The sequence below is a fragment of the Opisthorchis viverrini genome, assembly GCF_000715545.1.
Source record: "Opisthorchis viverrini unplaced genomic scaffold opera_v5_30, whole genome shotgun sequence".
NCBI lineage: Eukaryota > Metazoa > Platyhelminthes > Trematoda > Opisthorchiida > Opisthorchiidae > Opisthorchis > Opisthorchis viverrini.
Window position 1 is genome coordinate 2,372,030 of NW_008751686.1, and position 27,987 is coordinate 2,400,016.

The following is a 27,987-nucleotide window of genomic DNA, read 5'->3' on the forward strand; positions in this document are numbered from 1 at the left end:
CTCTCAGACATTCAGTTAGTTATTCAGCCATAAACAGCATACAAAGGTACCTTGGTTCCCGCTTCAATGATCCCCGCATCTTGGTACCCTGTTTATAGCTAAATGGCTAACCGACTAATTAAGAGGTGATTAGACTAATGTTTCAGTATTGGACTTTGTGTAAATAGGAGGTTGAACAGTGGCCAAAAGTGTGTAAGACAGTCTCCACCTAGACCTGTGTACAGTGGAACTAAATCAGAATATTTTCATAAAGGAAACTTCTAACAAAATTCCTGAAAACTCTTCGGGTGAGTAGTTTTCTTTATGAAAATATACTGCGATATTTCGAATATCATGCCAGCTGAATCGTGAGATGGCCTGTGTGCAGCACATTCAGTTGTAGACTATCATAAACGAGAGATTCAGTTGAGTCTCTCGTGAGAACCAAATTGATTTGCAATTGAGTGCATTTCTCGAAAAAGAGACTGCTTGCTTCTTACTGAGGTTTTAAATGACGATAAATGAGTAGCACACGTTCTGTTAGCGCTGGAAAATAAAAATTACGGATTACTTCAAAACAGTGGAGTTGACATCAACAACCGTTGTGACTACTGAGGTTTTAAATGACGATAACTGAGTAGCACACGTTCTGTTAGCGCTGGAAAATAAAAATTACGGATTACTTCAAAACAGTGGAGTTGACATCAACAACCGTTGTGACGCACTCTTGAATCTAAATTGACCTGATGATGATTTCCCCATATTCCACCGATATTCTTCTGTTCTCCACTTGTTTTGCTTAGCTGTATTCTCCAATCACCTTGCCGCAAAGGCCGTCTCGTCCGACACTTTTATATAAGCATTGTGTGTAGATGTGAGCAGTTGGCCTACTTACCCATACCAATTGGTGTCCCGTTTGCTGAGCCTGCCTTGACCTTTTTCTCATGAGTTCCTTGTGGTTGTACTGCCAACAAGAATCACGAGACTGTCTTCGGAAGGGACGCTCACAACCCACGCTGCTGAGCCATCATCCCACTCGCCGTTGTTTGATGTGCGGACGTTGACACTGCACTGTGCCGGTCAGTGACAGAATTGTGTAGTTGCTTACGATGCGGACATAGACACCCGAAGTCTGTTGTACTAATTTGCTTACCCTTGTGTAAATAGTACCGTAGAATTTCGAACCAATTCCTTCCTTCAGGATTGTCAGACCTAAGCGTCACTCAAAGTTCTCTTATCGGGAACCTCAACTGGAGCCTATGGCCCGGATATCGGATTCCAATAAGTATGGGTTTATAATCAATATTAACACGCCTGTGCTTGTCAATACCTAAAACCAAACGTGTAATTAGTCTCCACTTCTTGTCCTCTTACCTCTCCATCTTTCTGTATTCTTATATCCCCTCAATCGGAACCACCTGGCGATTCCCTGAGTGGGGTGTATTCAGGGCAGGGGGTAGTATTTTGGCACTTTCTCACGACGTTCATTCTTATAGACTTCTTCGGTGCTTGAAGAAAAAATTCACGGGGTCCACTTCTGAGAACCAGGATAATCAGTTCTTCAGATCCATATAGCTTGGCTTTGAAAAGACCCGGTAATGCAATTAAAGCGAATATAAATCATATGTCAGCGACCGCGCCTACTGTTCACTACCTAAAAGGAATAGCAGTCCGACGAAGTTGATACCATGAATGCTGAGTGTGGACACCGGACCCTTGTTGAGCGTTGAATGGTTTATAACCGTGTGAATCGTATCCGAAACCAAACCAGGTTTCACAAAAACGTGTCACGCAAATGAAAAATTGTTCCATGGATAAAGGGAAGGAAGAACTCGGTAAAAATGGGTTTGAAAATCGAGCAGCGGGGTTTTCGTGTACTCTGAGTCACCAAGTTAAAAACTAAGAATTTTCATTTTACTATATTCATCACGTTACTTGTCGCTGCAATCGCGCCCTAACCAATTGGTCCGTCTCGCCCCGTTTGAACGAATTCCCAAGAAGAAGGAGCCCAACGCTGCTGTTGATATGTGTCGAAATCCTATGATGAGAAAATTTCACCCGTCTGATTTTCAGCTTGCAGGAAATGTTGTACACATGACCTACAACTTTGGTGCAAGCTCGCAATCAAGCTAGCAATTCCCAGTGTGCTTTTGGTGAATGCCACTTGTAGAGCACATGCCCCTGAAGTTTGTGCATAAGAACCACAGTGTTGAAAGACTTATCAACCGCGGAAAAGGCGGAATAAGTTATTTCACGATGTTGTGAATCGATCGCTTCTGGAGCAGGGGAAACGGGTTTCTATCAATTGGAAAATGTTTGGAACCGATTGAGAAGTCATCGTTTCAGAAGTGCTTCGTAAACAATTGGTAGTTTTTATTTGGGCAACGTTTCGCCTTTGACACAAAAGCTTCATCAGGCCAAGTGTACAGGTCACCCGATTGGCCAGGTTATAAGACAGACGGGGTACCAATCAGTAAGTCCTCTTCACACTAGATCAGTGTTGAGTGTCAATTAACGGCTCTTGTCAAATAGTGTGGGTGCCAAAATATTGAATTGCTGGGTTGGAGGAGTACCACATTAGTTCCGATCGCTTTTCGTTCCTTAATATTCCGCTTTAGGGTGCCTCACTGCCGAATTAAAAACTACCGATTGTTTACCAAGCTCTTTTGAAACAAAACCGGTTTCTGTTGACGACACATGTACTTGGTTAAGTGAAAAATGTGTAATTAATGTGTGAATCAGCTAAGTTGGGGGAGAAGAAAAAATGGGTGCTTCGAGATTACGACATGGAAGGAAAATTCTTCGGTGCTGGATTCCACCTATGGTCATACACAAATGCCATAATATATGCTTTACGAAGTGGCTCATGACAAATATAGGGCGGAAAACACACGGCACGAGTGCGCATATAGTTTTATTCTTCCAGATAGTTATCCTAAACATATCTTGTTCCCGCCCTAGTCAGATGAACACGTCCGTTATTTTGTGTCGCAACCCAATGGTAATCACTACACATGGGGCGTTAATATGACCCCAGCATTACCAGAGCATTCTACCTAAGTGATAACAGTGGTTGTCCACATAAACAAACAAATGACGACAACTAATCAGGGAGTGTCCAGTAGTACACTCATTTACTGTCGAAGAGTTTTTAGCAACTTTGTGAGTAGTTTCCTTCATGAGAGTGTCCAGTAAGTTTCAACATGTCCGTCGCATTACCTGACTGGGAAGTCTTGACAGGCGGGTCAACCTGTCGACACAACCGAGACCGTTATTGCTCGGAAGCGATAACTCAACCACGTCCAGCATGCGCTCGTGGAGTATTGGGAACGTGCTCTGCTTTGCATGTCAGATGTGTGGATTCAAACCCCGGCACAATCAAGGATGTGCACTGCTGAACAGCTTTAAAAAGAGCAAAGCACAAGTTCAGTTCTTCCCCGCTTTCGACGACTGTGTCCCAATGATAGTTATGCGAACATGAACAGGTAATAAAAACTTGGACACACTTGTTTTTTGGCCATTTTGTGAACCAGAGGCTTGTTCACAGTTCGTGTACTTGACGAACTAATCGAATCCGAATGCAGATGTCCAACGACGGACATCAACATCACATTGTCGACCGAAAGCGCTACATTTAGTGGGTGTTAAAATTTCAGTTAAGAAGCCCTTAAAGTTTTCCTATGTCTCCGCGATAGCTCCCCTTGTTAGAAAACACCGACACAGGTCCGAGAAAAGCCACAATAACCAACACCAAACGAACGATAAATGTTTGGTCTGTTTGATTCATTCGATTGTTCACTCATGCTTTTTTGGCATCTCGATATTAGCGGTAACTTTTACGGGAGTGACTGTCAAAATCAAAAGATTCTTAGGTCATCTGGGCATACTTCACAAAGCCTTCATGCGCAAGACGCATTATCTTGGGACTTCCCAATATTATTACCTGAGGATTTTCTGTAAGTTCTTGGCAAAATCCTCTTGTTGGTGGACAGATCAGCGCTCAGGTGTTGTTCGTCGTGTTTCGAACCAAACTACTTGTCGGGCATTTGGAACAGCTAATTTGGACAAATGTACCGCGCACCTTAATGATAAAAACCTTATTGATTTGCGTGTTTATTCTGACCAATAGCGAGACAGCATTCGGTCTGGCTCACGTACGCAGGCGCGTCAGTCGCCGATTACGAGTGTCACATTTGTTCACACTCATCCGAATGGTCAAATGTTCGACAGATAAGTGCGTCGTATCGACGTAGGCACCCCAGTATTTATTGTGACTTCCGATGCTCGTAAATCCGAAATCGAGGATGGACGCACGGCGCTGATTGGAAGTAAGTGCACCGGCATCGCTTTTTCCACAAATTATGAGTGATTTCCACTGCGGTCGTAACACCCCGAATATGCGATTAGTAGACATATTGCTTTTTACATCGATTTGCTCCCTAAAATCGCGTTATCATGAGTTCTGCTGAGTAACTGAAGTGTCGACTGCGCACACCCTAAAGAGTATCGCTCGCAGTCACCGCAAAATAGGCGTCAGAGAATTTGACCAGCACAGCTGCTGACTTACGCTAAAGTGGTGAAGAATGGGAAGTGTTGACAAGTCATTAAAACTCGTATACCTAGGTTCTCAAAATCATCGAGGTGGGTCCGTTTCCTTGGTATTCTCAACTACCGTAGACTGAAACAGTTGCAGGAATGTTTGAAGAATTGACTAAAATGATACACAACTGTCTAGCCTAAGCTACATCCCATCAGCTGCATCATAGTCGCGATATCGATTTGCTCCCTAAAATCGCGTTACCATGAGCTCTGCTGACTAACTGAAGTGTCGACTGCGCACACCCTAAAGGGCAGTTCGCAGCTGGAGACACTCCAACCGTTTGCTGTGAGTCTGTGGATAGCTGCCATGCCACCCGAAGGAAGCACGAGGGTTGGGATGCTGCCAGGTTGCCCAAGCCTAGACAGGGAAGTCAAGAGGCAGAGGTCGGGTTCGAACCAAGGACCTTCCGGTCAGTACATTGACCATTCCACACCAGTCTTGACGACTGATTGAAATTTACTGATGTGTGAATGATCTCTTCTAACGGAGAACATGGGTTAGTCGCGGTTGAATCTCGTTAAACTAGTGAGAAACAAACGGGAAAAAGGGGAAACCTGTGACACTTTCTGTCCTAATTATGTAGGCGAAATTCCGAGGTTTATAGCGCGTCCAAGATGATACTCTGGGTGTGGTGTCACTAAATCGCATGATGATGTTCGTGACGTCTCTTCTCTGGCCCGTGACTGTCCCTCAATTCTCTTGGTGTTTCTCTAAGATGAAGCGATTGATTCGTTTGAGTAGCCACCGCAAAATGTCATATTCGAGAATGGAACGTATACTACCTTTCATATTGCGTCAGGCTAGCACGTTTACTGAGACTGTCTGGTGAACGTCAGAACTTGTAATTCGAGGGAATTTTTTCAGTGAACCGTTGATGATGTAACCAGACTGCCTTTCGTAAGAGAGCAGATGGTTTCTAGAAGCTTGTAAAATGAGTAACGGCTAATGAGGAACACTAATGTGAGCTCTTCTGGGGATCCTTACCTTGCTAGATGGACCGCCTTACTTTCACAGCAATACGCTTCTCGCTTAGTTAGGGCTACTTGTCTAGGCCATTCGTTTGGATGACTCACGATGATTTCCAGTTCGAATCTTTCGGTGGAGATGGAGACTGGGAGCCAACATTGAGCAAGACTGGAACGAGATATAGGACTGTTACATCCAAACAGCCACACATTTGTAAAGGGATTCACCAGGGCGCTACGACTGTCAGATGAACGCCAAGAAAGATACTGTGAAACAGAAAGCATGCAAGGTATGGTTCAAGATAGACACACCACTGATAGATGCCCTACTCGAGCTCAGGGAATGTGAAGTGGGTACAACGGGGCGGAGATGATTCTATTTGCTTTTCAATATAATATCTATAAAATGCACCAAAGCTTGGTAAACGATCGGTAATTTTTAACTGGGTAACGTTTCGCTTTTGACACAAAAGCTTCACCAAACCGAGTGAGTGGGTCACCAAGTTGGTTAGGTTTTAACGCGGACGGAGAACCAACCAGTAAAACCAATTCAGATCAGCACAGTAGGTCAATGGTGAGTGTCAATTAAAGGGTCTTGTTGGTTAGTGCAGTTGCGGTTCATTGGTTTGGGAAGGTTCAAAATATTTTTCGTCGGGTTTGGTTCCTTCCTGTTTCACTTCAAGGTGCTTCAAATGATGATTCACCCTGGGTGTCACTGGCAGATTTCGCTGCTCTGTGGGGGCTTGTAAGTGCCACGACAATTAGGTTAGGATGTTGGTGACTCCTTCTGATGACCGCACACCAACACACGTCAGCTAGGCCGATCCAAAACCGTTCTCCACACGCTTGCCAGTTCTTCGCTTTCTGTTCTGTCAACACAGTGGTACCCCAGGTTAACAGGGAAGGCGGTCAGTTTGGGTAGCAACTTCTGATTTCTGAAAGGTCTTGCAAATTTCTGTCAACTTATTGTCAGTTTTCAATATCCATGGCTGACTAGGTTGGAACCGAGGTTAAGTTGCCCGTCACTGGAAGTTACGGGGGAAGGACCTTCAGGTCAATGCCAGCAGTGAAGTTACAGATACTACGCAAGCCACCGAGCAATTTGTCGTGGGGCAATGGTGGGAACCTATGGTTGAAATCCGAGATATTTTGTATGGGGAGATGAGCTCTGTGAAAGAAAAAATTCCTTCTAAGAAGGTCGCTTCTACAAATGTTCACTGTCTTCTGTACAAGTTTCTCACGATCAGACACACTGGCTTTACATCATATTAATATCCTCCTTCGAGAGAGGGGGGAATCTGAACCAACCCATCTTCTTTGCAGTCACTCTTCGGACAAAAAATTGCTTACTGGAGCAACCAGCCTAGTGAAGATGTTTTACTCACACATAACACCGATCCTATCAAGATGTGCATGCAAGCGTTAAACATATCAATAAAAGGTGCCTTCCTAGGAAAGAAGTAAACTGCAACTGACTTGAAAAGTCAATGCTTTGCTACAAGCAAAGTCGAAGCCCAAGCGGGCTTTTTTCGCATAATCCTGGCTTGCGTTTTTTTTTAGCAAACTTCAGATACCTACAGATCATGGGTTTACAACCTTTTTTCACTGCTGAATATCTCCATGAGACAAGGCATGTCCCATAACAAATGCAATGTGTTTTGAGTTGGAAATCGGGGTGGCAAAACTGTTAATTTGACTGACAGTGATACACCGGGCTATCATAGGGCAGACCCTCATGCTGAGACACAAAAAGAACAAACTCATCTAGCCACGCGGTAACTGATAATCCAAAATGTGGCATGTACTTGCTTCGAAAATTGGGATCACCTCAAGGTCTGTCAGCTGTGCACTTTAACCGTGCCCAACAGTCGGTTGCACTTTGACCACAAAGATTGGCGGTAGTAGGGGACACTTTATTCCCAGTCGTCTTATTCGACATCTAGTAGTATCATTCACGCATGGTATTTCTCAATCGATACTACTTACTGTAACAGAAGAACGTATGTTGCACGTAACGATATCAGGGTCGGAATATATCCTTCGATTTTCTACACTCTCCCAACTTCTATTCACACACAGTGAGACAACCCGGATGACCAACCGCAAGCAATCTTTTCCAAGAGACGGCCGTTGCTAAACGAGAACTGATGAAACCCGGGGAACGTAATATTTTTTAGAGAAGATATTGAAAAAACAGTTTACCTGCGTAGCTTGCATCGTTTAGTTTAACTAAACTAAAACAGTTCCTATTAGCACTGAGATGAATCCGGCGGTGACTTTTTACTTATCGGGCCGTTGGATTCGCCTCAACTTTCCGGACGACCCTAGTGTACTAATGGAATGATGGATTCTGTTCACTCGGCCAGGACAATCGAGACTTGGTCGCTCGCGAATCCTTTGTTCTTTTATGGACAATGATGATAACCAAATGCGTGAGGAACAGGAATTGGTCAATACTAAGTCGCCCATTCTTGAAATAGGATATTTTTTTCGTGATAACAGTCAATATTTCTTTGGACTTTAAACAGAATCCAGTTCACGGAGGTTGCTTTATAATATTGGTTAGTATTCGGCCTAATATGGGACGAACAACAAAGGAACAGTTGGCGCTTGGCTTTGGTTCTCATCCTGGTGCTCTCTACCCACTTGTCCTGTCGAGTAACCGAGCCCATTTTGTGCTCTTAATACGAGACAACCCGGATGACCAACCGCAAGCAATCTTTTCCAAGAGACGGCCGTTGCTAAACGAGAACTGATGAAACCCGGGGAACGTAATATTTTTTAGAGAAGATATTGACAAAACAGTTTACCTGCGTAGCTTGCATCGTTTAGTTTAACTAAACTAAAACAGTTCCTATTAGCACTGAGATGAATCCGGCGGTGACTTTTTACTTATCGGGCCGTTGGATTCGCCTAACTAGTCTCCCAGATGAAGAATTCATCCGATGATCTAGAATAAATTATCTGGTTAAATTACGGTTAAACTCAAAGTGTGGTTACCAGACAATGCACCTCAACAGGTTGTGATTACCTTTTAACCAAGTTCTGGTCAGATTCCAACATTCACAGTCACGAGACATTTTTTCTCGTTAGGTGTCATCAGGTGGACGTTGATAATTTATCCTGTCAGTAAAGCTGTTTCTCCCTTGTTGCGAATCATCAGTAGTCTCATGACTCGTGACCTTCCAGCTGATAAGTGAAACACTCAACTCGACAGGTGCGCTCATTTGCAAATCAATTTGGTCTTCACGGGAGACTCAACTGAATCTCTCCTGAAGACAACCCGAATGACCAAGAGAGGCTGATGAACATTGAGATTGATTTCCATCAAGACAGGAGAAAGCGCCACGCATCCTTCGATAATGGAATCTACACCAGGTGTCCAGTTACTTACTGGTTTCTCGAGCAACGAATTCTCCGATGGAAGTTTAATTCATCTCTTGAGATCGTTCTTGCTCTGAGCTGAACGAAGCACTCCTCGCGGCTTCAAATTTATTCATCAGCCAAGTGTTTATATTTTAGCCAGTGAAAAGAGCAGATAACAAATGGCGTGACCTGCATTTTCCATAGTATCCTAAATTACTTCTATACCAGACCAATATACGACCTATCAGCGATGCGTGAACCTCAATGTTCCTATGATTTCTTTAGCAGGGTGGCAAACAAGCTATCGTGATAAGCTGTTAACCAAGACTACTTTGACACGAAAATATATTTTAAGTTGTCACAGTGGAGTATCACATAAGACAAAACGTCTGGACAGCCTTGAGTAAAATCAGAGTTCCTTGCAACAGAAGATTCTGTAAGCCGAGATGCGATCAGAGGGAACAAGAAACCCAGAGTAGTGGGCAGCTTATCTTGTCCAAAAGTCCGTTTTTTACAGAGTGAATGTCAAAATTGAAACATCTGTGGTGGTTACTCGGATTGCTCTCTCCTGAAATTACAAAATGCTAGGAAGTTGAAATTTTGCTCCGCACTTGCTGACGGATACTGCGGGTTCGGTACCGATCGTTGGTGTAACTCAGTGGCCAGTCGCTAGACCAAGACAGTAGTTCATCTGAATCAACCACAGGAGGACGTACATTCCGGTGAGATGGAAAGGTAGAACCATTCTCTGTCTGAGGAACCACCAGTAAAAACGACAGATGTATTATAATCGATTGGAAACACTGTAGGTTTTTTCACTAAGTCCATGGGGATCCAGATTTAACACACTTACTATCCTGCAAGTGGAGCTAAGCCCGGTGAGAGCTTCTTCCAACCAGAGAACCAGTGAGTTCCTCTGTTCGGATTGCAGAATCGGACGTTTCTGGCAACCACGTCGGGGCTATCAGTCGGAAATAAGAAACACCCCTTGTCTGACCAATATGAACAGAGGCAGCGCGAACTCAATTAGGCCGAATGGATACAGTTTCAGGTGTGATAACTGAACACAAAATATCGATTCCCATAAACCGGAATTACCGAGATTTCGACTGCGCTCCCGAAGTACTCCATGGATAGACCGTTGAGTAAACTGCTCAGGTGTGAACTCACCTTCAAAGGGTTGTACGACAATATTTTTTTCGTTCCGCTGTTACACTCTTTTGGTGCCTTCCTGATATGTCACTCGAAGGAAGCGCGATGGCTGGGATACTGCCAGGTTGCCCAAGCGTAGACATGGAGGTCGAGGAGCAGATGTGGGGTTCAAGCCACAAACCTTTCAGTCAGCAGGTTCGCGCTCAAACCAGTGAGTGCCCCACCATAATATTAAAAAGACAGTAGAGTTGGATGCGGCTCGATAACCCCTAATTCTTGGATATATGGTAACATCGTGTTAGATGTGATCACATTGCCTGAAAATGTTGTTCTATAATGTCCGAAAATTAAGAGCTTCGCGAATTCCCCATTAATTGGTTGTCACAAACAGTTTAGACTGACTCTAATGAAATTTTGGTTCCTCTCAGTGCTTCATACATTCGCTAGAATGCCAATCGAAATGGAAAAAAGACTGGTTCAACAAGTGCACTGGCTCAAATAAAACATACCCATAGGGAACTGTTGGCATTATTGATGTTACGCAAGCCAAATTGTCGAAGAGAACAAAAGGGATACAGAGGGATATTACCGGTAAAAGTCAAGTGCTTGCAAGTTCATCTGTACCATATTAGTCGATCCATATTATATTGTATAGTATTACATTGTATTCTGACTTCCAGCAGTGATGCGGCATGGATCAAGAGGGACTAGTTTATCCGGCTACAGTGCAGGCTGTTTTGTTCTTTGGCTGTGAGGGTTGACTTCTGCGACCAGGAGAACTGCTTCATGTGTTCGACCACTAATTCTAAGCTCTCCGCAGTTGTCAATTCCTGGTAGAAGATGTCCTCCAGTGAATCAGTGCTACAGTCGCTGGTGCATAGATAGAAGCGATAATCAAGGATCATTCAGTAAGTAGTTCGACCAGTGCATTAGAAAATATCCAGTAATTCAAGTATCATCGGAAGCTGTGTTGGTTGGATCATGCATAGCGTCTGCCGAAGAAAGTGCTGTTTTCCGCGCCCAGTTCAGAGTAAAGCAAGAAGCGTAGTGATTAACCTTTGATCTGATAGGTTGCGAAATAACTGAGTGGTATCGGTACAACTCGGCCTCCGTCCCAGTTCAGAGCAAGAAGCGTAGTGATTAACCTTTGATCTGATAGGTTGCGAAATAACTGAGTGGTATCGGTACTACTCGGCCTCCGTGATGATGCCCGCATGATCCCCACTGGGAATGACTGGCTTCTAATCTACGTTATTTTCTATCCAGATCGCCTGAATGTGAGTCTGGATTTGTACACACCTCAAAATGATTGTGGCGGGCTAGCACCAAATTCCTTCTTCACTCGCTTTTATTCTTTTCTTCTTTTCTTCACAACACATTGTTTGTACGGCAGCGAAGCACCAGTATTCAAATACTGATGTACTGCGGAAGGCAATGATGATAACGATGATGATGATGATGACGACGATGTTGATGATGATGATGATGAGGAGGAGGAGGAGGAGGATGTTGATGATGATTGTGATGATGATCATGATGTTGATGATGATGATTATGATGATGATGATGATGTTGATGATGATGATGGTGATGATGTTGATGATGTTGATGATGATGCCGATGATGATGATGATGATGGTAATGCCATGATCATTTTAACAAAAGACATTTTGGATGTCTGGATGGCTACCCTGGCTACTAAAATCAAACAAAAATTTGTATGTACCCCTCGAAAAAACCCTTTGGTTCGGGCTGGTTGGCCTGTCGCACTCTGGTAGTCCGTCGGAAAAAGGACAGACTGCTGAAAGCAGACATTGATCACCTCCGCTGATGTGAATTAAGCTAACACATTTTTAATTCAGTGCGCGTGAAGTCGAGCTACTCTTACTGGACAGGAGTGTGTCTTTGAACATAGGGTGTTTCTAACAACAGAAATAACTAAAGTATTTCACTTCCTTGAGACAAATATCCCCAAATAGCTAACATCCTGGTCCTTCGGACTGATAAGTTTTATGTGTGCACATGTAACACCATGCGGAAAACCGTCATCCTGAATTTTTCGGTGCAGTGGAATGGAAAATTGGTTATTTAAAAGCCACCTAAATTAGTCGAATCAGCGCAAGAATGTACCTTCGAGGAAGACGCAAAAACAAAATCCAGTCCAGCCATTGGTACGCGTTATGAAAACAATATAAGGGCATTTGCTCGTGTGCGGTCATGTCCGGGGCTATGATCACCGTGTTTACCTCTAGCAAACTGAAGCACCTGACTAAACAATGTTCCGGATCAAACGAACTTTGGAAATAGTCCCTGTAAGATCCGGGCAGTTATGGATCTCACAGGACGATTGCAGCTATTAGATTATGCACAGTTCTTAGCCAGTGGACAGACGTGGGCAGCAGATGATGTATTGAGGACTGACAGGAACTGGTTCTACAGGATTAGTAAGCATCATGAATTAAGCAAACGTATGATCAATAATGACGCAATCAGCAGGAGCGGGAAATAGTCACTGACGCAGCACGGATTTCTATAGGGGCAACAACAAGTAAGCACTAAGCGACTTACAAACAGACATATAGGGGCAATCGGACAGTGTGAGTTGGCCGTATAGTGAGTTAACGGCGCAGAAATCAGTACGTTTGGGGTGTGAGGGACTGTCTTTCGGTTGGCGGCGCAACGCGGTAGCTGGTGTCACGTGACAAGTCAGATTGCACGGTTTCGTCCGTTTAAAACAAATCTCGCCAAGGGCTATCTGGCAGCTGCGGTACATGGCTAATACAAAATACTAAACCACTCAGGGTTTCAGGTCGGGTTAGCGGGTGGGGAGTTCGCTTACCGTCCGGGAGCTCTGGGTCCGATACCCGGAGTGGACGCTAAAAACATAGGTACAATCGAGACGAACTTGCCGGCAGTGGCGGACGGTCAGCAAAATATTGACATCAGTTACTGAAGAATAAACGGATCTTAAGTAGGAACGAAACAGGGGAAAAATGGCAGCAAGGGAGCAAAACGGTGTCATAATAAACGGACGTAGGTCACGTTACTCCTGAGTAGTCAGAAAACAAGAAAAATTTCCACTGTTCACCATTGATTCACCGGGGGAACCAACAGTCCTGTTTGGACTTGGAAATGATCGTCTCATCAAGGTGACACGGCTCAGGTAGGTAAGAAGTAGAGAGCGGTTATCCTGTAGGTCATTCCTCCGGAGAATAAATGTGTTTGATGCATTGACGGTTTTTTTGGAAACCTACAGAAATTCCTTCCCAAAGAACTGTATCGGAAAACGAAACAACCTATTTAGGGAAGCATGATGAGAATGAACATCTCCAAAGGAGTGGGAACCAGATCATAGTATGTCATGTGTGACCGACCAACAAAAATTATACTCGGGAAGCGGTGCGTGCATTCATCGAGCACAAGAGGTTAACAGATCAAACACAAACGAGTCTGATAGCACAAAATCTGAATTCGGCACGTAGATAAGCTTGAAGAAACCTTTGACCTGATCACTGGCTAATATGATACTTCGACAAGGAGACTCAAGCACTTACGTCGATGACAATTGAAGTAACACGTGAAACTTGAGTGATATCACTGGCCGAGAAAAAACAAGGTTTCCTGATTGTGTGCGATCAAGCCTTCCAACATGTTACGATCAAAAGGTCCGTACTACATAGGTTTCCCAAGACATCATCATAATAAACGGACGTAAGTCACGTTACTCCTGAGTAGTCAGAAAACAAGAAAAATTTCCACTGTTCACCATTGATTCACCGGGGGAACCAACAGTCCTGTTTGGACTTGGAAATGATCGTCTCATCAAGGTGACACGGCTCAGGTAGGTAAGAAGTAGAGAGCGGTTATCCTGTAGGTCATTCCTCCGGAGAATAAATATGTTTGATGCATTGACGGTTTTTTGGAAACCTACAGAAATTCCTTCCCAAAGAACTGTATCGGAAAACGAAACAACCTATTTAGGGAAGCATGATGAGAATGAACATCTCCAAAGGAGTGGGAACCAGATCATAGTATGTCATGTGTGACCGACCAACAAAAATTATACTCGGGAAGCGGTGCGTGCATTCATCGAGCACAAGAGGTTAACAGATCAAACACAAACGAGTCTGATAGCACAAAATCTGAATTCGGCACGTAGATAAGCTTGAAGAAACCTTTGACCTGATCACTGGCTAATATGATACTTCGACAAGGAGACTCAAGCACTTACGTCGATGACAATTGAAGTAACACGTGAAACTTGAGTGATATCACTGGCCGAGAAAAAACAAGGTTTCCTGATTGTGTGCGATCATGTGTGATCATATCACGAACACAAGCCTTCCAACATGTTACGATCAAAAGGTCCGTACTACATAGGTTTCCCAAGACATCATTCATGCAGCTCAGAATACGTCAGTCAGTCCACTATGAGCAAAAATGATGACAACAGTTGTGACTGTTGTGGACTGGGTAGTTAGTATTCAGATGTCTTCACAAAAACTAGCAGTTATCTTGGCTCCACTTTCCACCACCTGCACCATTTCTATCGCAGACTATCAGTACAATCTGACAATGTACACACACACACACACAAATAGTTCGACCCCATCGCATTCGACGACACACCAGTTCGTGTTTTTCACTGGTCGCATAGCCGAACTAGCGTTCGAACCTGTTGATAACTGGACATTTGTGTGCATCTGCCTTTCTGATGCGGTAGAACGTAAGTTGTGTGACCTGCTTAAATTGGCCGGAGAAATCAGGCACCCTGAATATGGAATAAGCACAAAGATTATTTGCATACCACCTGATAACTTGACCTCTTGACCCCGTGAATTTGCATAAAAGTGATTGTGACTTTTAGATGTAATACACTTCTCATAAGGTTACTGAAAGCTCCTCGACCTTATCAGTAGTACATTACGTCCATACGTATATCGCGCTACCTCGAAAATCATGCCAACTGAAACATGAGGCAGTACTACAATCTGAAATGTACACACACACACACACAAATAGTTCGACCCCAACGCATTCGACGACACACCAGTTCGTGTTTTTCACTGGTCGCATAGCCGAACTAGCGTGCGAACCTGTTGATAACTGGACATTTGTGTGCATCTGCCTTTCTGATGCGGTAGAACGTAAGTTGTGTGACCTGCTTAAATTGGCCGGAGAAATCAGGCACCCTGAATATGGAATAAGCACAAAGATTATTTGCATACCACCTGATAACTTGACCTCTTGACCCCGTGAATTTGCATAAAAGTGATTGTGACTTTTAGATGTAATACACTTCTCATAAGGTTACTGAAAGCTCCTCGACCTTATCAGTAGTACATTACGTCCATACGTATATCGCGCTACCTCGAAAATCATGCCAACTGAAACATGAGGCAGTACATGGTGCAGTAAATTCAGTCGTTTAGAAACGTCATAAATGAGAGATTCAGCTTGGTTCCAGGTGAGTTCCGCAAAACCAAACTGGTATGCAAATGAGCGTATTTCGCTGATTGTGCTTTAATCTACCGACAACGAACCCAGTCGTTTTTTTATTCTGGCACTCGAAGCTTGTGATACTGCTTTTTTTCCACTGGCGTCTATAGACGACTTCTGCTTTTTGAGAACCGCAAAGATCACACTTTTCTCCAAATGTGATCAATCGTAGCAAGAGTACGTTTTGTGTGACGCTGTTTTGCTCACCAATGGACATGGTTGGAGAAAGCAGTGCGAAATTTTCGATACATTTATTAGTAACAGGAAAGAAATGTGCCATCCAACAACACATCCGCCATTTTGAATTAATTTTGTCGCTATTTTTGCAACCATAAGCTCAGAAGTTATCAGTACGAACGCCAGAAAACAAATTAAATTGCTCACGGAAGATCCAAAACGTCGTCGAAGGCGTACCCCATGGTCTCGATACACTGTCTAGCCGTATCATTTAGGACCGTGTACTCAGCGGACGCATGGACCAAGGAGAGACAGGATGCTTCTTGTGTATGCCGTCTTTTGTTTTTATTGTGATTTTTTGGCAGACTAACTTATGATTTTCAGTTATTTGAACTGGCCCGGTGTTTGCATGGCTTCACGGGTCGTCTGTCAGTTGAAAATCGTCAATGAGCAAGAATTCATCTCGGACCGCTTCATGGGCATTCAAGCCTTGTATTTGCTCACTGCCTTGTGGGACTTGAAATCAGTGAGCAAACGTGGCAGTGCAATAGTGTAGAAGTGCCTTTCCATCATCATCCGTCGTACAGCAATGAGAAAATCTCCTTTATGCTGGGTGGCACATCACCTGTTGTGGTGTAAACTTGACTACGTCGGAGATCTTGCGGTAGATCGTTTCATGCAGAAAACCGTAGAATTCAGTGACCAAGATGTGGTACCTCGCCATCATATGGTTGAAAAGCTTGAATGGCCCTATTAGCATCGGTAAGTGCCTTTGATCACACCACCCAGTTGCGGTCCAGTACCGAAATGTTAGCATGGTAGATCTGTCCCTAGCATCTACGCAAGTGTTCTCAGACCATCTCACAGATAGCGTCTCGTGTACAGACAGACTATGCTAGCTGACCACGTAATTCGTGTACTCTGTTCGAGGATTACTTCAATAGATCCGCTTATTATTCAACATCACGAGTGTTGGGTTTAATTCCACTTGCGTTCATCTGAACACGTAGGTTTTAAATCAAAATGCAGTGCCATGAATGATCGCTTGGTTTGGTACAACACAACAAGCAATTTAATAAAGGTCAGCAACGGATAGCACCTCCTGAAAACCAACTTCGGCGAGAGGTTACCGATTGACTCGGTGATCACAGTTTACTGTACTGCAGCACGGATCGTTTTTTTCAATTCAATAAAGGGTAAATACCTATTTGCTATCGGACAGCTAAATATTCTCCGTTGAAGAGTCAACCAGTTTGATGGGACGAGAAAAACTGTCACTTGTCCGGACTCAGGTATCTGAATTTGTCAAGGAGGCTTGAGTGAGGTTCCAGAAGGTAGCGGAAATCTCTAATTTAGAGGAATCGATCGCACTGGAACTACGTACCACATTTCAAAAGCATAATCACATTTCGAATGGATCAAGCCTTAGACAGCTGCAATCCCAAAATGAGTACCCGAATACACGGTTGCGGTTACAACACGTCGAATGATATTACTCATTTCTCAGTGACAGTATCAGGCTTTATAAAGTAGCAATCACAGGGTATCTGTTATCTACTTCATGGTTTAAAATTGCCCACTAACCTCATCACCACAAATCTGTCTTAAAATACCGATATGATATTGTTGCTGTCTTTGATCTTGGGATATGCTAAAGGTGTTGATGTCCGCTGCGAGTGATTGGATGTCAGCGTGAATTGCTCCACCATGAGCAGTGTTAGTGCGAGCGGAGCGGGCAGTGTCACTGCCGCGGAGGTATTGGCGGATGGTGATCATCAACCTGTTCACTCAGTCTGATCACAGTCCAAATGTACTTGTTGAACCCGACCCAAGTACAAGCCTTTTTCAACCGCCGAAACTAGTACGTACCAGTGTTTTGTTAACCCTTATTCATTTTTTGGCGTAATGGTATTATGCTTTCCTCTTTATTTTACTTTCCCTTGATCTCATCTTTGGTTATGAGTTTGGGTGCGGAAACGGTCATCCTCTAGAAGGGGAATGCGTGAATCTATTCTTAGCTTGACTTTAGTAGATCTGTTTCGCGTAGCTGGATGGAGTGAAATTCTGTTAGGTCAGTATATGTTACCAGCAGTGACAAGCTAAGTGTGTAAACAAGTTTCTCTAGGGCGAAAATCAGTAGAACTGTTGAAAAATGTTAGGAAACTGATTCTATTCAAATTGGATAAAAATGGCCCAGTGGTTTTCTAAGTTCTGTCAGCAATAGGTGAGATCCATCGATTAAAATTGTGTCGGTCAGAAATTTCAGCCAAAAAACATGGGCTGAACAGCTGATGTCTATGCCCGAGTAAGCAAGGTTCGGTTCGAAGACCCATATCCTCGTTTTCGTGAATCCACGAGGCCACCGGAGAATATAAAATTCTATGAGCTGGCCATCCCCTATGGTCCCTTGGATATATTGATTTGTTTGACAAACTTTGTGGAGAATAAACATCTTCCACTGGCCTCTTATGTTGTTGATGCGATTGAGCAAGAAGAAATATGCAGCAAGTACACTCTCAGGACACTCTGAGTGCCATGAGGAATCTCTTGGAGGAAACTTGCGATATGGCCTACCTGGTTTATTCGACAGAGATCTGGCATTGAAATCAACCTACTCAGAACTTCCTTTCAGTGTGTATTTATAGGTTAGGCTGTTCCAAATGGGTGTGATATACAGGCAGAAAGAAGGTGACACTGTGAAAGCGGTCTGACTGATGAAAAGTGGAATGAGGGATAGGGTGTACGCCGAATGGATTGATGCTAATGCGTGCTTACGGTCATTTGTCAAGTTTGATTGACAGAAATCACAACTCATCACGCTCACCAAGAACTCTTGACAGACATTCGACTCCGATTTACTGTAGTAATTTAATCAAGTACGACGTGGTTGCATTCTGTTACTGTCGAAGGATCGCCAACTCTTGGCACTACAATATACTGTGGATATAAGCCATATTTCCCTGGATAGTTTTATTTTTACCCTTTCATCACACACTTGTCGCTTGGGTGCACACAATGGCCTACTGACAGACATACGCGCTGGTTTTATTCATCTGAGTTATGCCCCAACTGCTTGACTTCCATCTATCCATCCATGTTTCTACCACCGTCGCTGATTGGATGCCGCGTCAACAGAAGCGAATGTAAACATTTCACACTAGAAAACTATCAGTCGTGCTAGCACGATGTTAGTTGAAAACGTACGATATAAGTCTTATCTAATCGGAGTTTCACAATTCAAGGAATAGATCGAAAATGTGACCGCAGCGAAAAACTGTCACTCCACCCTCAAAAACCCAAAAATGATCGAACGGTTTATGGGTTCTCGTAATCCAAAGGGCATGTTTCAACGTAAAAAGATCCAGGCAGAAAAACAAAGGTCACTCGCGTCAGCGGCAATGTTCACTCAGGCAGGATTCAGGATGGACTTTGTCATGCGTGCTTGCAGGTTGCCGTGTGCTTCTCCAGTCATTTAGACAATGGCGACCAAAGAAGATAACAACATGATCCATTGATTCTAAGGTCTACCTATTGTCATCTCTTGGTTTCGGGACTGAACAGTCAGAAATATAGGACATATTGGTGAACAGAGTGAAATAAGTGGGCTGTTGTCAAAAGAATACATAGGGTGTCCATTCTTTTGGCAATGTTGAAACTATAGACTTGTTTCGATCTCAGTTTTGCTCGTATTGCTCGCTCTTTCTGTTGTGTGAGTGGGGCTGGGGTCGTTTGGAGAAGGGCTTTCGAGAGAATCCATTTCTCCAGAGAAGCCATAGAAGATTACTTCGTCATCCACCATTTGGCACTAAACCTTGCTCAGTCAATGTGACTGTCAGAAAGGCTAGTTTCCTGAAGGTAATCCCAGGATGCCCGAAACTTGCTGAGACCCTCAAACCTCACCAAAATCGCAATGGGAAAGCCGCCATGCATCCAGACGAAAATCGCCAGCTGTCAATTGGACACTGAAGCAGTCAATCAGTTCAGCACCGACCGGCGATGATGGGTATTCAGGCATTTCATAGAAGCACGCGAATTACCTGAAGCAGTAGTCAAGTCAGCACCGACCGGCGATGATGGATATTCAGGCATTTCATAGAAGCACGCGAATTACGATGAGTATTCGAGCATTTCTCAGAATCACAGCAGACAATCATGCATGTTCACCCGACGTCGATTGGACAGCTTGGATCAAGGTCAAGGACCCTTGTAACGTTTGCACCCACTTGTTCGCAATAAAGCTGTAGCGTCATCAACATCAGCATCATCATCAACGACAGCATGACATCAGTGTTCAACACTGATGCTTCGCTGCCAACAGTCATTGTGCTCCTTGCTGGCAGGTCTTTTTCCAACAGTATGGTACCGGAGCTGGGACTGCAGTTAGTTACAGCAGTCACCACCCAGAGGAGGTCAAAAGACCTTTTTATCACAATCCTCAGGCCTCAGAGTTGACCCGAGTCAACTTTCGCGCTGGACATCTTAGTTGAGGATACATTAGCAGAAGAATGGATAAGTTCTCAGGACCGCATCGAATCGTGCAGCTGTAACACCCTTTCAGTGCTCAGCTACCATGCCATCCGAAGTAGGGTTGAGATACTGCCAGGTAACGCAAGCCTAGACAAGAACAGTCGAGATGTAGGTGACCATGCGCTCAGTAAGTTCAACCCTTTTTCACTGATGTGAAACATTGACTCTTTGTCTCTGCTTAGACACCTCAGCCGTGCTTCGTTAATCGCGATCAGTATCTGTCTCTGCTTGGCCACAGCCGTGCTTCGTTAATCGCGATCAGTATTCGTTTTTGCTCGAGCACTGACCCAAAACTGTTTACTTTCTTAGACGTATGTCGCTCTGAGTGAGGTGGTTCACAGTAGAGTATCCGTCAGTAGGCAAGCCTCTTAAGCGCCACTGGTTATGGGAAACTTGCGAGAAAGACAAAATGAGTCATTTGAGAGAGTGCAATCGTGGTGAGCCTTCCATTCGCAACGATATAACGTTGCTCCCGCTAATACTACTGAGTTCTTTTCGTCTGACGGTGCTCTTACTGAAAGATAGCATCCCCTTATAGAGTTCGCCCACAACGATCATATGTGCAGTCTCAAGTTCCAGATATTCTCAATGAATCTAATGTGATTAGGTATGACACTTTGAACGGCTTGTTCCGACAATCAGTTTGACATAAATGAGATGCCAGGATTAGCGGAATACACCTATTTGCATATCAATTTGGTTTCCAGGTGAGACTTACCTGGAACCAAGCTAAATCTCTCGTTTTGAAGCACCAGGCCAACTCATGTTTAGCTGGCATGATATTCGAGAACCCGCGGTACATTGTACCGACACCATACGCTTGAAAACATCATAAACGATAAATTCAACTGGATTCCGAAGGATTCTCCCTGGAAAACCAAATTGGTTCGCAAATAAGTGTGTTTGTCGTCAGTCCAATTTGGGTTCAAACAGAACATAAGGTTGACGGAAACTCGGGCACTGCGCCTACCTGATGAGCCCCAAGAAGAGCGAAACCGGTTGTGGGCTGTCGAAGGATTTTCAGCAACCTTATGAGTAGCGAGAAGTCAGCGTGCTTTATTCGTTTATCAATCGACTGCCTGGAATGACATCATTATTATCAAGCCAGGGCTTAGGGTTTCAATCTAAGTTATGATCAATAGGTGCCGAAATAACAAAAAGCTGAGTCGTTGGTTGTAGTTTCAGTCTCTGTAAATCCACTTCGTGTTTTCACGAAGGATTTTTTAACAGAAAAGCAACTAGCTATGTTGGATCGGTCAGATTGATTCAGCTGTGCCATATGGGAAATGGAGGCCGATTGCATTTCGATTCTAATCTCTGCTTTACACTCAGGTTGGTCTCCATTGTTAACTGCCAGGTATCCTGTTATATAAATATTGATGAAGTTATTTGACTTTCTTTAAATTCGAAGTACACTCATTTGCATACCAGCTTGGTCTTAACAGGAGACTCAATTGAATCCCTGCTGAATCTTTCACGTGTGATACTATCTGCTTTTGTCCCAAGCACACAGCATGCAAAATCACATCAAGGTTGCCGTTTTTCCCAGCCTTTCCAATCCCGTTTATCTTGTAGCATCCGAATCGGTTGAACAGCATGCATTGAATGTGATACCGATTCCAACTGCTCCATTAAGTTGTTGTGATTTATTTCAAGGCTCTCCAAACTTTGGCCCGCTGGTCAGATCCCGTCTTCTCTACTCATGCAATGTCTATCACTTTTGGACAGTTCGGTTAACCACTCAACTCTGCACGTGTTGATATGTTCATGTGTACTGTTCTCCCTAAATTGTATTCAGTAGTAGAAGGGAGGCTGTCTATCGGTCTGCAACGTATCGTCCACCCTGATGTAACAACTGTTTTAGACGGTCTATTCAGCGTTCACGGTAGATGAGTTTTGCCTGATCATATAACACCAGTGGAGTGTAGATTTGAGTTTACGCTCGGACACATGGAAAATCGAGTGTTATTGCTGCAACCACAGCTAGATTGTCGTCCGTTGTCTTACTCTGCCTCGACCCTCATCGGAATTTCACGCAAGCTACCGACCTAATAGTCCATAACTGACCTGCGTGTCACGTTCGTTTAGCATAGGTTCATTGCTGTCATCCAAGCGGCCGACATCCATGATCCCAGCATCTGACGTTTGGGTAACAAAGTGGTTTCGGTTTCCAAGCTCTAATATCATTTCGTAATGTTATAAGACGTATTGATCCGTATTGCACTTATACTGGGATCTGTTGGCTGAGCACGTCACACATCACGTGATATTTGATCAAACCAAGGCCATTTTGTTGAACTTGTTCTGTCCGTCACGTGATCACGAATTTAGCCACACATGTACCCGCCTTGCCCGTAGAGTTTGCCACAGTTTTATTTTTGCACGCCGAGATCAATGAAGCTTGAGAAATGTCCAAACTTTCCTCATGTATTTCCTACAGTAGTAGCGGTTTTGTGATAGTTGATCCCACATGGCGGTTTAATACCATAACTACTTTGCTGCAATATGCGTGATGTACTAATCATAAGGTTGCTGAAAATCCGTCGACAGCCCACGACCGGTTTCGCCCTTCATGGGGCTTACCAGTTAGGCGCAGTCCCCGGGTTTCTGTCAACCTTATGTTCTACTTGAAAACAAATTGCACGGAATTAGCGAATATACACTCATTTACAAACTAATTTGGTTTTTCGAGAGACTCACCTGGAACCCAGCTGAACCTCTCGTTTGCTCTCATTTAACTACTCAGGCCCACATCATGACCCATCATGACAGACCGAATCTGTGCAATCGGACGATCTGCCTTTTCTGTTAATCATATTTCTGCTATCGTCACACTCAACCCTATCCCAAATTTGTCGCCTTCTTGGTCCACTCAGCTAGTGCTGCTCGAGTGTTTTTCTGAGCACCATGCGTTCGTGATACAGTCTGAAGATCAGGCAAACAAATTTAACGTGAGAAAGTGACTTTGTCGTCAAACCAGTTTCATATGCATGGCGTTGGGACTGGACAAGCCTGAGTTGTACAAATCTAGTGCCCGTTTTGCAGGTTCCCACACCATGTTTAATCCGACTTCTGGTTCTCGTGTTGTGATAATCCCACGAGGACTACCATCTCTGCAGAAAGCCAACGGGGAACAGTGAACCCACGTACCACAAGAACTGGCACTACAATGCGGTCTGGGAGTGGCGTTTCTGTTCAGTGATATAAAGATATGAGGACTTCGCCCAGGAGACCGGAATATTCATATTTATGAAACTGACACTGACTCCTTTCACCAAGAAGATACGAGTTGGAAATGTTTGACCCTGAAAACCACCCGTTCATCCGAACGTTCAGCGGTTGAACGTAACCGACGGTGAGTTGATATACGGCCGAAATTCAGCTCAAAATTGTGTACTGTGCGCGGTGGCATGTTCTAATTCCCGCTCTCGCGGAATAGATCAGTTCTCCACGATCTTGTACGTCAGAGTTTGAAGTCAAAAGTCAAAAAAGCTTCCGTTTTCAGGCTTAACAGTCAAGATGCCCCACATGCCTGAAATGCGAACTGCTGTGGTTGCAACAGAGCACAAACCCTACAAAACGGAGCACTGCTTTCAGTTAGACACGGATGGTTCTGGTTTTGCCTTTCACTCGAGTGGAATAATTCAAGAAAGCTGAGGTGAAGACAGTGCTGGGATGGAAGATGCAAATCACGTGAATAATAGAATAATGACGGCACCAACTCAAGAAGGATAACCCTCCGATCCCGGCTGTCGCAGTGTCAGACTCAGACGTGAGGAAGAATAGCTTCTACTGTCGACTGTCGGTGCTGTACAGATACGTCCTCCAAGCGACTCTCCCCCCATGCGGGTGGTCCCATTGCTGAGGCTAGTAAGGGTTAAAAAACACGTTTGGATCCATTTGGAATAGGTCTATGAAAGATGACTACTATTTGTGTTGTCAGTAGCGATCTTGGGACACAAATCACTTGCCACGTGAACTCATCCAAGAACCGCGTTCGGACACCCAAGTGACTGTCATCGTGTGGTAAAGAGCTCTCTGTAATGCGCTGATTAAAAGTGATGCCCAATCTTTGGTGCGTGCTACTTCGTGGACGCAGAATGGAACACATCCGAGCTGAATGTAGAAAACCCTAATAACCGGGATACTCTAGTGGATTTTGGCGAAGCTGTTACGCAGAGAATGACCGATAAAGGTTCCAATCAGACCCGAAAGCCAATTCGTGGCCAGAAACGAACACATATCCAAGCAATTACCTGAACACAACTAAAGCCAGAACAAAAGTTAGATTGGCTGATTGGATACACCCGATTCATATCTGCCATGATTCATCCGCACACTTTAAGATCCTTTTAACACGGAGGCCCAAAAACAACTCAGAACAGCGAGAATCAAGTTTCTGAAACATCTGCAAGAAAATGAACAGTGAACTGAGTGAAAAGCTTCAATCACCGTTGCCACAGAGGATTCTTTATACTGGCTTGTGGAAGACAAACAAATTGACCAAAAACCTAACAAAAGTTCGATGAAATTCATTCAGCTTAGAAACATTTCTCATTACTACTCAACCAGCCAGGAGGTGTTGATTTGACCCATATAGCTCGTCTGCCCAGTACGCATTCATTACCTGTTTGGCTTAACTGTTCACAGTAAGCCAACTGTAGGATTGGACGGCTTGCTCAATTCAAATGTTCAAGGACGACCGTCACTTCAAAAACAACTTCCAAGCACCTGCTTTTCAAAATTTCGGAGGTGGTAAACTTACCAACCAAGTTCAAGGATCCCATAAAAAAGCGGTAAGCTACCGCGGCATCAGCATCCTATACAAGGCACAACCACTAACCCACCGCTACGCACAACTACACACTGATGATGTCACCTCGATTGGTGATGAAACGTTTGCAACCAAATTGCCCAGCTCAGCGAACAAGCCAACGACCAGATTACCTTATCCTTACGCAAGATCCTATCCTCCTCAACCGACTAGTCTGTGGAATTTCTAGCAAGCACGATGGACTTAATTTTTGCTTCCAGACAAATGCAAAAGAAATACCGTGGATGAAATCAAGCGTGTAAACAAATCAGATTGTTACAGACCCAAACACATTTGTTGACAAGTGCCTGATCACGACAACTTGATATACCTCCCTCCACAAATCAGATTCATTTGTAGGATTTTTTCAAATGGCCCCCAAATCACCTACTTTATTACAGAGCGGTGAAGTTGGCTAGTCAAACTGGGGCTGTTTCTGTAATTGACACTTGGTCTTGCATGTGTGTACATGCGTTTACAGGCCGGAACTAACTTGATAAAAGTAAACCTTTCACCTTCTATCAGGAAGGTCAGATTCCTGAAAGCAATCACTGAATGTCTGAAATCTACTAGGACCCTCAGCTCCACTGGGTGCTGACCAGGCAGACAACGCCCCCTCAATATGCAGCGGGTCCCATCCATGTGTCAAACCCAGACAGCGCGAGTAAGCGTTGGTCAAGGTCAGACAAACGCCCCCGCAATATACAGCGTGTCACGGCCTCGTACCGAGGCCAGACCGTGTGCCTCAGCATTGGACCAAGTTCAGACCGTGTCTCTCCAATAAATAACCTGAGACCGTTGTACTCGGCACACACACGCACTCGTGCTCTCACACACGCTTGTTCGGAATATAGCTGTTGTGTCCCCTTCTTTGAGTTTTTTTCAGGCATTGGGCACTGGAGCGGGCCAATAGTCAGATACAACAGATTGGCGAATCTGCAGATATAACACCTTTAAAATCTATTGACGACAAAACAAGAGTTTAATTTCACACTGTGTGCATGTAAATCCGGTTTCTGCGTCGTACTACAAACGTTAACAAATAGGGGAACCCTGTCACCTCTATAATCGTATCCCGTAAGCGGTTCACTTTTGGCCTATCAAGAACCTGATGGCATCTAAAAACTTCACCACAAACAGATGGTTTCCATTGCTGTCCACACATTTTTTTTACAGAAAAATTTCAATGCATGCACGATGCATCGTATCTGCCTTGCACCAGTTAACAATTATGTGATCGGAAGCCTCGATAAGGTAGAATTCCGTGTTCTGATCAAACTTACTCAATTAGACCCCGAGGGGGATAACTAGTACTTTGGCACCGAATCCTAGGAGAATAATACGGTAATGTGGATGTACCGAGGCTTTTTCCCTTTGAACCAACTCATCAAATGATTTTCATTCACTTTCAGGATCCGAATCATGATATTTTCGTGGTCGCGGCGATTTGAAAATCGATAATACTTGATAGCTGAGTACGCCTCACGATGAATCAAGCCAGTATGGCCAGTTCGAAAGATCAAGTCAGGTTACACAAAATCTTCCGATTTCTAGTTTCACTCTCCTGCTTGGGTATATTGGTTATTCTGATACAGCAGTTCCAGTCCCATGATGTCATCCATATTGTGTTTAGCGAAAAATATGGCAATACACTTGACTTTGTCAGTGTGAGGTCGAATGAATTCCGCGTTCAGCCATTTTGGTCGCAACCGAATAGGTCTGTGTTCGCACCTGATTTGGCCAAGATGAGTTGGCCAAAAGACCCAGTTGCACCTTACCCTGCGGGAAGGCGAAACAGCAATGGCGAAGTGGCCCAACTTCCTCCATTATTTGAACCAGTGATGAGCATTGCTCAGCGGAAATTGTCCAAGCGATTGCTCCAGATATTCTCCGAAACAATGTTTGCCAATGGTCTGGGAGATCGATTCATGTTGTACGGTGGAACATTGTTAGGTTCTTATCGACATCACGATTTCATTCCATGGGATGAGGACATTGATGTGCTTGTGGATGTATTGATTAGGGACAAAGTTCGGGAACTGCTGTCCGGACTTGCACCACAATACAACTTTTATCAAGGTTATTCAAGAGATAAACTCTATGGACCACTTATTGATGGTGCCGAAAACGAACTGGATGTGGAAAAAAGTCGACCCGCGGCTAACTGGGGTTGGCCTTTCTTAGACATTAGCTATTTCAGAGTAAACGGAACGCACGTGATGGAAATTACCATGTCTTACGGACGATATTATGTCTGGCCTTATGACGTTGTCTTCCCTTTACACTTTCGACCACTTGGCAAATACTGGTATCCTGCACCCCGAGATACGTGGCTCTTTAACCGTTTGACCTATGATCCTGGTGCAATGTGTGTGATTCCCGGTTATTCACACGTAAAAGAGAGCAGGGGGCCATCTGGTAGCATGCCATGTCGGGATCTGGCTTCCAAGTATGCATTTGTTGAACACGTCGCTTGCAAAAACGGAACCAGTGAACAGAAGTCAGACGAGTTTGGAATGGTTTTGGCCAAAGAGCGACTGGTTCAGTATTCGAACTCCAGTATTGCTCACATTTATCATTCCCTGTGCCTTGCTGTCCCAAAGGATCGTGTTCGTACAGACACATTCTCAATGTGATTTGTACCAAACGTCGGAATCAACTGTTGGTTGTATCAGAAATTTCCACCTTCGATCTCCATTTGTCCGCTCTTTTGCCAGATGAGGTGAATAGTTTTCGTATACCTCTCATCAGAGTTTATATTTTTCGAAAGGTATTTTTCTGTTCCCTATATTTTATATGAATCAAGCACCCATGAGTTTCGGTTCACAATGCGCAGTGATCCGAATGTTTCACAATCGATAAGGCAGGTGGGTTTTCAACTATCAGTCGGTCGATTTTTGAATCACTGA

General features: G+C 44.1%; 2 protein-coding genes across 2 annotated transcripts in view; one reads left to right on the plus strand and one right to left on the minus strand.

The window, feature by feature from the left end:
* Positions 1 to 22,452, minus strand: part of T265_02484 (hypothetical protein) — a gene marked incomplete at both ends in the record, with an annotated part of 52,049 nt that extends 29,597 nt beyond the window's left edge. The window contains 2 exons of the mRNA XM_009166733.1: positions 5,653 to 5,811; positions 22,333 to 22,452. Coding sequence (XP_009164997.1) covers positions 5,653 to 5,811; positions 22,333 to 22,452 — 279 coding nt within the window. The remainder of the gene's footprint in view (positions 1 to 5,652; positions 5,812 to 22,332) is intronic.
* Positions 4,225 to 27,714, plus strand: T265_02483 (hypothetical protein; the record flags this gene model as incomplete). The annotated part of the gene is made up of 2 exons (XM_009166732.1): positions 4,225 to 4,307; positions 26,566 to 27,714. The coding sequence occupies one exon, from the start codon at positions 26,566 to 26,568 to the stop codon at positions 27,712 to 27,714; it is 1,149 nt and encodes a 382-aa protein (XP_009164996.1).
* Between the last annotated feature and the right edge of the window lie 273 nt (positions 27,715 to 27,987).